This window comes from Meleagris gallopavo, chromosome 4 (assembly GCF_905368555.1).
Source record: "Meleagris gallopavo chromosome 4, MGAL_WU_HG_1.1, whole genome shotgun sequence".
In the NCBI taxonomy this organism is placed as follows: Eukaryota; Metazoa; Chordata; class Aves; order Galliformes; family Phasianidae; genus Meleagris; species Meleagris gallopavo.
Genome location: NC_139407.1, coordinates 19,197,908 through 19,211,177, shown reverse-complemented (window position 1 = coordinate 19,211,177; position 13,270 = coordinate 19,197,908). Strand labels below are relative to the sequence as shown.

The window sequence follows — 13,270 nt, the reverse complement described above, 5'->3', positions numbered from 1 at the left end:
AAGTCATCATTTTCATATGCTTGTGGGAGTCTTAAGGTATCTCCTCTTAGGCTGGAACAATTTCTTTCAATTTTTAGTTTTCTTCAGATTGTAACACTGACATTATTTTATGTGCTACTGTCAGATTTTTATTGCGTTCACATTATTCTCATTCCCTGTTACATTATTCTTATTCCCAGTAGGTACCAACAGTATTTCTCTTTGCCTAAGATAAAATTCTGTTGTTATATCTTCCTGTCTGGTGCCTGCCCTTTAAAGTGGTGGATTGTTTGTGTGAAATGACTCATACAGCTGTGCTAATGGAAATATTAACTGTTGTCTATCTGAATGAAGTAAGGCAAGGATCCTTTCCTTTAAAAAACAACAGCAAAAACCAGCTGCAGCTACTTGTCTTTGTTGCTGTAGCTTTAGTGATGAACCAGCTACTGACTTTTGCAGAAAACAGGTTACATTACAGCCAATCATTCTATCAAATGAAATGCGAAGGAGGTGGTGAAGCCTTGAATATTCTCTCAATAGTGCCTTTGTGCAGGATGGACTTCTCTGACAAGAGAATGTTGACACCTCTCTCTGTTACTGAGACTTTGACAACAAAACTATCTTATTCTAATTTGCCAGTACACTAACAATTACAATTAAATATCTAACATATTCCCTGAGTTGCTTTTCTTAGAAACAAAATTGCTTAATTAACATGCTGAGCTATAGCTGCAATTGTTACACTCCTTCAAATTTTGTCATACAAATTTGGTAATATTTTTCTAGGGAAACCATCATTGCTGTAAACAAGGACAGTGAAAAAGGTAGAACTACAGTTACAGTTTGAAAACCATCTCAGTAGCCATCTCTGGATATTAATCTCTGTAGAGATTGGTAGCCAAAGGATACCAGAAGTCCTTTCCACATTGTTAGCTGTCATTTGCGAAGGAGGCTTTGCCACTCTTGCCCTTAATTTTGTTGGCTGATGATGCTGCCTTACCATTACTGGTACTAAGGGTTGTTAGGTGTTTGTCTTCTAAAGGAGTGATAGTTGCTTTTTAAGTGTCACTTGCCTTTGCACTCTGTCCTTTTTATCCTGAGTGTTTCCATCAGGAACGAGCACTCCTGCTAGCACAGGCAACAGGTGCCATGCTTGGTTATTGCTTAGAAAATCAGTGAAGGTAAGGGGACTAAGTGCGGTGTAAAGTGTATGCATGGTGCAGGACATTACACCTCTAACAGTCCAATTACCCAGGGCTTTTTCCTTGGTGTAGCTATGTCATTAAGGCTCACTTCCATAGTCTGTATAGTTACATAGGTTTTTTATGACAAAATACTAGTTTAAAGAGGGATTATCAGACATACCCTCTGAAGTGAAAGGTATTGTTTAAGATCTACTAGAAAGAGCATTGTGTGAGTAGGCCAGGAATAAAAGGGAGAATGCTAGATACAAGATCTGGAGAAGAAGCCAAGTAATTGAGTTTGGGAAGAGGCTTCTGAACATTAATGTATAAGAATGAACTGAAGTAAGAATAAAAGAAGATTAGTAAGCAGAGATTGGGTTGGGAAAAGACATTAAGATGATTGGCACTTGAGCTGAAGGAAAATTTATGATGACTACAAGCAACTTGTTGCACTTAGTGGTCATTGGATGTCTATTGTTCAGTCAGTCCCTGGGCTCGAGAAATGGGACTCCCTGCCAAAGGCTGTGAACTCTCACCGAGGTCTTCAGTTTCAGAATTGGACTTCTGATGCTTTCTCAGTCCAGGAGGAGTTGGTGATGATGCCACAGATAGCTTGTTTCACACAACAAAGAGAGAAAGCCCAATCTGAAGTACATGTGAACTGAGAAGACTTACTATGCTCGTTTATCACAACAAGCAAAAACCATGAGTGCCCTATCCAACATAAACACTAACACTTCCAAGGCAATTATAAAACAGAATGTGCACTGTTAGAAATCTAAGGATGTAAAAATGTACAGGTAGAGATTGAAGCCAACACCTGCAAGAATGTGAATTATTCAACATTTGAGCTGCGTTCCGAGTGTACATATTGTTCTAAAGAATTTTTAGGTACCACTAGAATCACTAGCGTATAATGTTCAGTTTGCTGTGATCACACTATATCCCACTGACATTGCTTTCTTCCAACTGTGACTTGTGTTAGTCTTTGTCCCTAGCTAATTACTATGGAAGTCAGCAAGAGTCATTCCATTGAACATAATGAGAATCAGTCAGACTGCAAAATATACTAGCTGGCTCATCATGATGTGCTTGCTGCAGTGCTTTTTTAGACTGTTTTCTTATCTGCTGAGGTTGTAATAGATCAAGTTTCCTTCTGATCTGCTCAATTTAGCTAAAGTCCACAGTTCACTGCCTGATACTTGTTTCTTAGATTCATCAAATAATTAAAAAAAAAACAAAACACCTTGTTTTCTCTGAAACCATAACAGAGACAATCCTCATTTGAATAAAAGTGGTGAATCTTTAAGTCACTGCTTATAGTGACAATTAATCTTGTAGCTCTCTGATAAAAGTGTCCTGAGTTTATGTCTCATTGTTCTGACAATAACAAAGGTAGAAACAAATCCTAACTTAGCCTTTCTGTAAAACGGTATGCATTGGTTAATACAGGCAGGAAAACCTTCATCTTTTAACACATTATTTAGAAAATTGTTACAAAAATACTTAGGATGTTTGAAAAAAGCTGTGTTCAAAATTGGATCCTACAGATGCCCATCTGGAGGCACAGTTGGAACCCTTTAATTATCCTAAGTGACTTGTTTCACCTGTTTACAGTGTGTTTATAAAATCAAATGGAGAAAAAAGTAATCAATTCAGGGCTAAATTATAATGGGAAATTGGGGTTGAACAAAGAAAGAGGCTGAGAGAAAATCATAATGCTTGCATATAAGTGTCTTGTCAGCTGCAGAAAGCCGAGTGCATTTCCTTCATGAATACACACATGTTGTTACTCCCTGAAAATAGAAGCTGGTTTTGAAACTTTGTCTCCTAGTACTGCATGGGATCAGGTGGTAATTTAGAGATTTTGTTAGGAAAATTGTGACGATTCCCTGCCCCTTACTTAAAACATAGCTGTGAAAAATCCCATTAAATGTCTCTCTAAGGTGGACACAGTAGATTAAAGGAGGCGGAATGAACTGTGAGTTTTTAGAGGCATTTTTTGATTGATGAAAAACAAATGTTCAATTTCTACATTGTCTTCTGACTACTTAGTGCAAGGCTCAGTCCTTTCTTGCACATGAATCTGTGCTCGTTCGTTAAGGCTGATTTTCTCTGAAGGAAGCATGGCTACAGGAGTCTTTTAGGACTATGTCTGACTGTTGAATGAGACTGCTTTTTTTGTAGTCAAAAGGATCTGCAGTGAGCAATGTTGCTATTATGCAGTTTTCATCTTGAAATGAATAGCATAAAGAAAGAGCATATGACAATGTGATAGGAAAACAAATACACTGTGCTGTTGAGAGGTCAGTGCTTGTTCCCTGAGGGGATGAGTTGGCATTGATTTACCCAAAGGCACATGTGCTACTCTTAGGGAATGGCTGACTTAGTTTGGGTTTGTTAAATCAGGACTAATGTCCAGAGCTTTGCTTTTCACCACCTCTTATCAGACAATTCAAAACAGAAGTATTGAAATTTCACAGTATGGCTGAATTCTCATAAATTATGCAGTGTTTTCTACTTGAGAAACATTTCAGTTGTTGGCACTGAGCTAGATTTTTATAACTGTGTCGTTGATTCTACAAAAGGTGTGCTACATTTATGCATATTAATAGAAAAGAGCTAACCATTTTCTTTGGTTTCATAAATAGTTGGACTGACTTCCCCTGACAGAATGGCTTCTGTTTCTCCTGTTCTTTGGAGTGAGTCCAGATGGCTATCTAGGACCAATCCCTATGCAAAGTCTAAAAAAGCTGCTCCATCTGCACAGCTACAACCCATTCTGTTCTTGCTTACATTTCTGACACTGCTATCTGAATGGCTCTTTTTTTTTCTTGCTAGGATAAATACCTAGGGCAAATATTGAGATAGATAGTTTATTCCTTCCCCAGTTATAGGTCTGACAGTTCCCTATGTCAGATCATAAGTAGTTAGTTGACACGTTGGATCATTAACTGACTATAGCAATTTGGTAATGAATAATCATTTATTATGCACTAAAGTTTTATTTCAGTGCAAGGTATGAAAAAGAAGCCTTACTTCACAAAACATAGACCTATTACAGCTGTTTATGCATGAATGTAAGTTCTTTGTGATAAGAAGCTTTCTGCTTTACATTAAGATGACTTCTGCTGGCTAATACCAAAGGGGAAATGCAAATCATTCACACCATCAAAATCAGGGACTTTTCAGGTGGCCAGCAAAAAGGTAATTTCTTTCTCATGTCTAGAATTGATTTAGAGGCCAAAGATAAACTTTACGCAAATGTGAGGTTTACTCAAGCTCTTGTCTAGTAAGCTGCATTTGTTCTGAAATAACTTAGTTTTAGCTAGACAGATATTGTAAATGATACAAATTTGTGTCTTGTTTGGAGAATAAATCAGAAATGCATGCCTATAGATAATAATATTTAAGGAAAAAAAAACAACACTAAAAACCAAGCCCTCAACTGTATATGGAAAAGTACTGCTGACTATATTCTTTTGTAAACTACAGATGCATCTTTTGATAGTTTCCTATTAAGGAATAAGGGATAAGGGCACTGAGAAAGTGTATTGAAGTCTGGGACACTGTCTGAAATGAACTTGTTCACTTGAACATTAATTTGAACTAGTCAGATATTTGTTCATGCTTTGGATGCAAAGACCTGGGGATAGTTAGTTGCTGCTCTAAGTTTTGCTTTTACTGTTAGGCTCATCAGCCTCATTGTTTTCATTGCATCTTTTGAAAACAGCTTGTCAAGTGAAGTATTTACTCAATGCAAAAATAATAATAATAAAAAAAAACTAACAGTGATATACGCCTATATTTATTCCCAGACTGTCTCAGTATGATACTAGCAATATAACTCTGACAATAATTTTTACAAAGAATCCTAGAATTCTCTATAGTTGCTAGATCACTATGAGCTTATACATCAACAAGAAATGGGTTATTTTTCTCATCTCTGACAGTCTGAATCCTGTAGCTTATTGGATCAGGATATTCTGCAGAATATTTCACCTCTTTTCTCAGAAAGAAAGAAAGAGAGTCTTCAAACTAAGAAAATCATTTCAGGGCCCCAGGCCATGTGGTGAACTTAGAAATGACATTTCAAAACGGAGTCCTTTATGATTCACCTCTTGATTTTTGATCACTTAATGCTTTTCTGCTCAACATTTTCTTTCAGTTTCTGAGGAATAATACTTTTGGAGAGCAGGCTGGTTACTGGAATCCAGAAATATCTCACGATTCATCTTGAAATATACACTTTTGGAACACAGAGTATGGAGAAGGGATTTCCCATTTGGATCCTATTGTTTGACTGGCAAAGTAGTAATAGTAAAAGTAGAAATAATGGTGATAATTTTCAGAGCTTATCTTTGCATTTTTCTTCCCATGATATATCTTGATCAAGGCTGATACAATGCTATAAAGTCATCCATTGGTTTGGGAAAAAAAAAGCCGTGTTGAGCTTTAGCCTGGGGAAAAAGCAGACGGTGTTTTCTGTACAGTTATGAGATATCAGAGGGAGATAAAGCTAATCAACAATCAAATGTGAAAAAAATGATGATGCAAACCAAAACATACAAAAAACAGACTAATGAGGTTACAGAAGCTCATTTCTCTCATCTCTTTGAGTGAAAATGCTCCTAAATATAAGGGGGAAGCTGGGGGGGAATACCACTTCTAAAGCACAAGGAACCTGTAAAGAAACGAATCTTACTTTTGTTTTTCTCACTTCTGTGTTCATCTCTCTCTCCCTGATCTTCAGTGCAAATTCTATTTTCTTGTCTCTGTACATGAAAATCATTTGAGACGGAGTTTGCGGGAAGTGAGAGGCAAAGGCTGCAGTTCTGTTAGGGCTGAGCTCTGTGCAGGCAGCGGCAGCCTGCTGGGCAATATAGTTTTTTACTGTGTAGTGGGGAGCTAAGTCCAAAAAACTTGATACCATGGCCATATTCAAGTTCTGTTACCAATACATGCACTGGTGTACATGGCATGTGCTGATGCTAATACCATATGACCACAACATGGGGTCACACCCTCTATATTCCATATGGATTGTGTGTTTATACCTTGTTATACAAGCTTGTTATAGAAGACAATTAGAATACCTATGACTATGTAGAGGAATTATTGATAACAATCAGTAATTGAGAAATGTTACTGAAAGGTAGAAAACTGACTTATGAATATGTGTACTCCTGCAGATATACTAGAAGTCTAAGAAATAGAGTGGAAAACAAGAGTGACAGGTTTACATAAGGATATTGGTGAAATAAGCATACTAGAACTAGGAAACTAGGTATTAGGAACATAGCATTGTAATATTACGGCTCATTAAAAAAAGAGATTATAGTGTACAAGAAGAGTAATAAAACTTTATTTAAAATGTAGTTTAAAATCAAATCAGGTAAAACAAATGTAGTTATAAACAGTATAGGATGTTATGGTTTAAAGCTCCAAGTGTGACTCTGAAAAGGTAAACTTTGTGGTTATACACTCAGCTAATGCACAGTAATAATGCTGATATGCTAGAGGAAATTAGGCTACAAGGGAAGCTAATGCTATAATAGTAGAAGATAACAGTAACTGCTGTACACATAAAATAAATGTTTGGACAACATTAATGACTCCTCTATGGAGCATCTAACAGGAGAACAACAAAGTAGACAAGGCTTAAGGAAGCTTATTAAAAAGAAGTGAGAAGGGTAACCAGAAGGGAGTGCGGACTGTGGTAAGATTCAGTCATGGTCTGAAACAGAGATTCTCTAACTACCAGTGTTTTATTAGTAAAGGCTGAGTTAATCTGGGGTTTGATGGGAGTTCAGCAGTGTGAGCGCTCTCTAGGCCACCAGAAATGAATGCTACTGCACCTAACTCTCAGCTCTACCTTTAATTGCTAATTCCTCCTGAAAATACAGTTGCAAGTACAATTCTGTGGAACAAGAAAAACGGCAGTGCATTCTATCAGATGGACCGAAAAGATGAAGTTATTGAAATGGGACTTTGACACACAGAGTTAAGAAAAATGGTGATTTACTTTGATAAGCCTCTGATTTGAAGTCAGTTGTGGGACTGTCATTATTAATGGTTCACCAAGGCTGCAAATTAAAAAAAAAACACAACAGAATTTATGTAAACACCACATGTAAAGAAACTGGAATCTGATATTTAAAAAGATTAGGTCAAATTAGTGGCTTTCTCCTTCTTTTCCCAACAAGTTGTAACAAAAAGTTACGTAGGACTTTTCTTTGATATGAGCACACCATTTTGATACTACAGTGTTGACCTTGTGTTGAGCAGCAGCAATGCAGAATTTTCATGTATTTATATTTGTATGATCTATTGGCATATCTGTAAATCATTCTTTTGAATTACTTTTGCATGTAAAGAAATTGAATATCTAAGTAATAGTTCTTTAAACAGCAGAAGTTTGTTTATATACTAGGAAGAAGTTGTAAGACATGAATCGGATCAGCAACTACTCACCGTTACTGTTAGAACACTTGTTTAATTCCACAGCAGTTGCTTTTACAAATAGTTAAACTTAATGAAATAAAGGAAGCATTATGGAATTGCTGAGAGAACAATAATTGAGGAAGTCATTCTGTAGATATACTAATAACAGGAAAAATGTTCTACTGATGGCGTGGTATTTTATGCTGTATTGTTATGGCTTCAAACTTCTGCCTTAACCCTCAGATACCTGCAGAGAATTTGTAGGTCTTCACACAGAACTGGTCCTGTAATGAGACAACCTTGGGATTGGACATGAAAAGTCACCGCACACAAACCACTATTTCCTGCATGCTAGGAACTACTAGGAAGGGATAGTAGGTCTTCAGTGACCAGATCAGGATGTCCAGAATTGCACGGACAGACAAAAGTGAATACATATTACCTTTTATGATCATGCACTGGCCACAGGCAAGGACATTTTGCCTCCAGAACCATTCAGGTCATCTTAGGAGTGTTTTACGGGTTTGTCCCCATAAGCTAAAGAAACTATAGTGAGCGCTGGAAGTGTGGTACTGTGCAGCTCTGGGCATAGGCTACAGGAATAAAAGAATGCCTGTGAAGCAGTGCAGTACAGAATCTCTGCTGCATCTGCCACTTGAGCTGGCTTGTTCAAAGCTGCTTGTGGCAATTCTACTGTACACTGCAAGCAGCCTGAACAGAAGAAAGAGGAAAAAGATCACCAAGGAGTGGTCAGAAACATGGGTAAATCCACACATTTGGGCCTATGTTCAATGGCAAGGAGGTCACACATTGAAGGGAATAGTAATCTTCGATACTTTCATCCTCAACTCCAGAACCAGCACACCCTACGGCTGGAACTGCCCGCTCCACAGAAGTTTGTGTCAGTTCTGTCATTTCACAGTGTGCACATCTTAGACAGTATGGTGCACAGAAACCCCATGCACAAAATCAGATGTGAGAAGGAAAACAGTACTGCCCATGACCTTTGCTCTGTGATGCTTAGTGTCACAGTAACTCATTTATTCTCATGAATGTTAATGTGGTCTACAACAATCAACAGAGGAAATCTTCAGTGAGTTGCAAACCATGACCCTTCAGCATTTTGAGATGTTACAGTTTCTGTTGCAAAATCATCCAACATGACCCCATTCTCTAACTCAGTTGCTTACTGAGTTAAGAAACTCAATAGCTTAACCCTAATTTGTAGCTTTTTTTTTTTTTAATGAACATAAACATTTATTGGGTTTATTGGGTTAAAACTGAAGCACAGCCTCCTGTCTGAAGTACTGGTTAAACTTTTGCAGAAAGCAAATAGAAATCGGTGTTTTAAAAAAAATCTACCCAACTAATCTATGCTATTGATTAGGGCGGACTATGCATTCAATGAAATTCTTCAGGATTCACTTCTATCAGCTGTCCTCTTGACTCTGCGGAGAGATAGCCAGGAAATGGTTAAAGGTGCTCAACACATCAGATGTTATTTGATATAAAAGAAAAGGAATGGCAGTGTGAATCAGGAAGGAGTGACAGACTGCTTTTCTGTTGACTTTAAACGATGCTCCTTTAGTACTGAAGAGACCTCACCTAAAATAAGATCACAGAGTCATTGTTCCCTTTGTTCCCCCAGAGGGCTGAAGGAAGGGGGGAACTGTGATTCCCTTGTGCGTTCTTGAGAGAAAAAAAAAAAGAATTAGAGGGAGCAGCAGCAGGAACTAACTCATTACTGAGCATCAAGTGTTTCACACTATTAAAGCAAGGAAAACATTTCAATGCATTTATATCTGACTGTTGTGTTTTTAACAGTCAGTGTGGAGCTTCCTTTTCCCAAGGAACTGCATATATAAAACATCCTGACCTTCATTTTCAGTTTCTTAGCATATCTAGGAACTTTCGGGATAGTTCTGATACTATATATCTGTGGATATTTTTGTCAGAAAAATGAAAAAGCCTTCCTCAGAATGTCCTAGTAACTTGGCTTGTCTGGTGACATGGACAGCTGCAGGATTAACAGCATCAATTAAAATCAGAACCTTAAGTGAGGTGAGTATCTTTAGCTAACTTGAATTGGCAACGCAAGAATTCCTTGCTGGTTAAAGACAGTATCACTGGCTTTATGATACCTCTCCTTCATGGGAAGTAACAGTTGGGAACAAGATGCATCACTGGCAGTAGGAAACAGCTCTGATTTCCTCCTGTCTTTACATATCTGAAGAGCAAAGATATAGAGGAGTTGCTAAGACTCCAATTTCCTCTTGCACTTCCAACTTTACAGAACAAAAATTCTCAGCATCTGGATGAGAATACCAGCCAAAATCCACAGCTAGTACAGCCAACAGCAAATCATCCAAAGCACCCAGTACAATGCAGCAACATATTTCCATGTTTTCACCTGGAATCAAGTAATTTCTAAAGTTTAAGAAGATTGAGTGCACCTTACAAAATCTGAACTACTGAAGGTGCTGCAGCTGTGCCACATCAATTCATGCAGGATGCATAACATGATTTTAATATATATGGAAAAGAGTTTTGTGAGCAATTTCATTGCATTGCTAATAGGAAAAAAATAATGAAGAGAGATTTGAAATACAAAGCAAGCTGTTTTTCAGAATGAAAATCCAGGAAAATGTTGGTTTACTGAAGAATGTTAACTTAGCTTGCCAGTACAGCCCATGTGAAATTGATCATAAAGAAAGGAGCATTTCCTATGGGAGAATCACAGCACCTTCTGAGAAAAATGATCCATTAAAGCATCTATGCTGGAAATCTGACAACTACATCTCCCCCTGTGCTCTACAGAGACTACAGCTGTCCTATTCAATTACTGTCAAGAGCACAAAGGTAAAGTTTTTCCCTGTCCTGTTTTCTTTCAGACTCAGATGCTGCTTTGCCGCAAGTAATCAGAAAAAAACAACAACCAAGCTCTTTGAATCCATGTTTTTACCACAGCTTTGGGTATGCACAGATGGCAACCTAAATAGTCTCATTAGTTAAAATCAGGAGGAACCAGGCAGCTCAGCTCTTTTTGTGAGAAGAGCTATGAAAAACAGAGCCTGAAGTGATTTCCGTGGAGGAGGAAAATGCTTCTGCCAGCTGCAGAAATACAAAGAGGAGGGAAATTTGAAATGCTCTCCCTTTGCGTGAAATCTCTACAACTCCTCATTGATATGAATTAGATGGCATTGGCTGAGGAACAGGTGTTGTTTTTTTCCAGGTGGGGAAAGCAAAACCCTGACCAATGACTGCTGTCGCAGGATTATTACTAGAAGATGGAGCACAATGAGCAGCAGGAGTGAGTGAGAGGGAGTGTTTGTTGTAAGAGAAAGCAAGAGAGTAAAACAAATGAAAGGCTGAAGGAGAAAGACCAAAGACAGAGGAAACAAAAGTGTGTTACGGAGAAACCTTGGAGGAGCACAGAAGAACACAATCGATGAACTACTGAGGACTCTACCTCTCATCACTTAATGGTTGTTATGTCTGAATATTTATTTCAGCAGAGAAGTCTGACCTAAATTGCTCACCCTGTGCTTTATCTCTCTTTTCTCACCTGTCCACAGCAATTGCTGTCATGGAGTAGATGCTGGCGAAGACAGCTGTGATGGGGAAGAAGTTGTGGAAACGGCAGTAAGCCTCTCCAAAATACCACTCGCTGTGCAGTGCATAGATGAAGTTGATGACAGTATTGAAAGCAGCCATGGAGGCATCAGAGAAGGCCAGATTCACCAGGAAGTAATTGGTCACGGTCCTCATGCGCTTATGAGCCAGGATGATCCAGATGACAATGAGATTTCCAAAAATGGCCACTGCCACCACACCACCATATGCCAGAGACCACAAAGCGATGCGCCAGGAGGGCTGCACAAACTGGTTGGAGAAGTTGGCTGCAACAGGGGTAGAAGCATTTCCAGCTGGGACTTCCAGCGCCTGTCCCCAGGGGTCTCCTGCTGCAACAAGGCTCATGTTCCACCTGCTGCTCATGCTTGCATTCCAGTTGGCTGTGGGGACAGAATTCATCTTGGATGTTGCTCTCCTTTCTTCAGAGAATATCTCTCCCACCTCCCACTGCCCTATCCTTCAGAATCCCCCCAAAAAGATAAGAAGAGGAAAGAAGGAAAAAAGGAAGTTAGGCAGCACAGCAAGGACTGGGAAGGAGAGAGCTGTCAGAGAAAGCTTTGGCTGTGCTGTTCAAACAGTTAGAAATGCTGTACTAGCTGAATCAAAAGAGCCATCTCTGGATTAAGAGTCTCATTCCTCCTCTGTGCAGCCACCTCTTGCTTTTGGTTTTGCTGAAGGAGAATGGGACTGAGATCTGAGGCACGTTTTATAGGCTTATGAGTTGTCAGCGTCATGAAGGGAGTGGAGTGATAAGCTCCATCGGCTGGTAAGACAGCACCTCTTTCTGTTTTTCTCTCCTCCCCTTTATTTCATTCATTGTCAGCAGCAGGCACTTTCAGGATCTGTGGAGAGCACTTTGAGGAATATGAATTCGTCTCTCATTTCTGTTGAGATTTGTTTTATATTGCCTTTCTTTAGCTTTCATTATTGCACATGCTTTTTAAATAGCCTTTTTGCCCTGTCTGTGCAGAGGTTAATTAGCTGGCTTATTTGAACATCCAAAAAACAATGACTGCTTTTCTATTAAAATTTTTTCCTGATCTGCTTTTCTGCTACTGTCTTTTCATTTTGTGCATGCTTTCCTTTCAATCATTCTGTTACCTACAGGTTTGTAATAGCGATCTCTTTCAGGTAAAGAAATACATCTCATTGTGATGCAATTAGCATCACAAAACACTTAAAAAACTAAAATGTGACTACTTTTTCCTTACAGTGTTTATATTGGTTCCTGCAGAGCCATTTGCATATTCAGCTGAGACTGTTGAAACAGCCCTAAATATAGATGTACTTATATATGGGTAAGATACTAGTGATTTGTTTTCTTTGAGTGTTTGGGGAGGAGGGGGGGGGGAGCATACTTTGACTTGGTTTTACTTATTTGCATTTATTTCACACTTAGTGCTATTATTTTGAGCAAATGATTTTTAGATTCAGTGAGTTTTATACTGGTAGAAAAAGGTAAATGAGCAAATGGAACACTTCGTGTTTTCACATGCAAGAAATCAGTTTTCTTTTTAATATGTCAGCAATAGCTGGCATAGAGATCGCATGCTTTGTGCAAGGGTTGACTGCAAGGGACTTAACTATCAGGTCTTTGCTAGTCAATTGGCTGCAGTCTTCAGGGAGAAAATGTTTTAGTGCAGTCCACTCCATATTTCAGCAATTCAGAGCTGCTACTTGTCATCATCTGAGATTTCAGCTATTATAGCAGTGGAACAGTTCAGTACTCCATTTTAGCAATCACACATTCTACATATTTTAAAATAAAAGATTCACAGAAAAAATAAAATAAAATATTCCTGTGTGCCACTTCTTCCCTGCTTTATTTACTCATTGGAAGTACTGCATATTAGTTGCTGTGTCTTCAGTGCAGTTTTAATTTGAATGCCTGAAATTGTGGCCATTTCCATATTCTTTGAGGTCTTATCCACTGACACGATCCCAACCAGCAGCCTACGAGAGCTCTGCTGAAATCCACCTTTGCTACAGCATATCTAGAACCTATCCATGCACTGCACGTCCTTCTCATG

General features: G+C 38.5%; 1 protein-coding gene across 1 annotated transcript in view; it reads right to left on the bottom strand.

Annotated features, from left to right (window-relative positions):
• Positions 1–11,639, bottom strand: part of TACR3 (tachykinin receptor 3) — a 33,952-nt gene extending 22,313 nt beyond the window's left edge. The window contains exon 1 of the mRNA XM_085222388.1: positions 11,173–11,639. Coding sequence (XP_085078514.1) covers positions 11,173–11,639 — 467 coding nt within the window. The remainder of the gene's footprint in view (positions 1–11,172) is intronic.
• Positions 11,640–13,270: the final 1,631 nt, after the last annotated feature.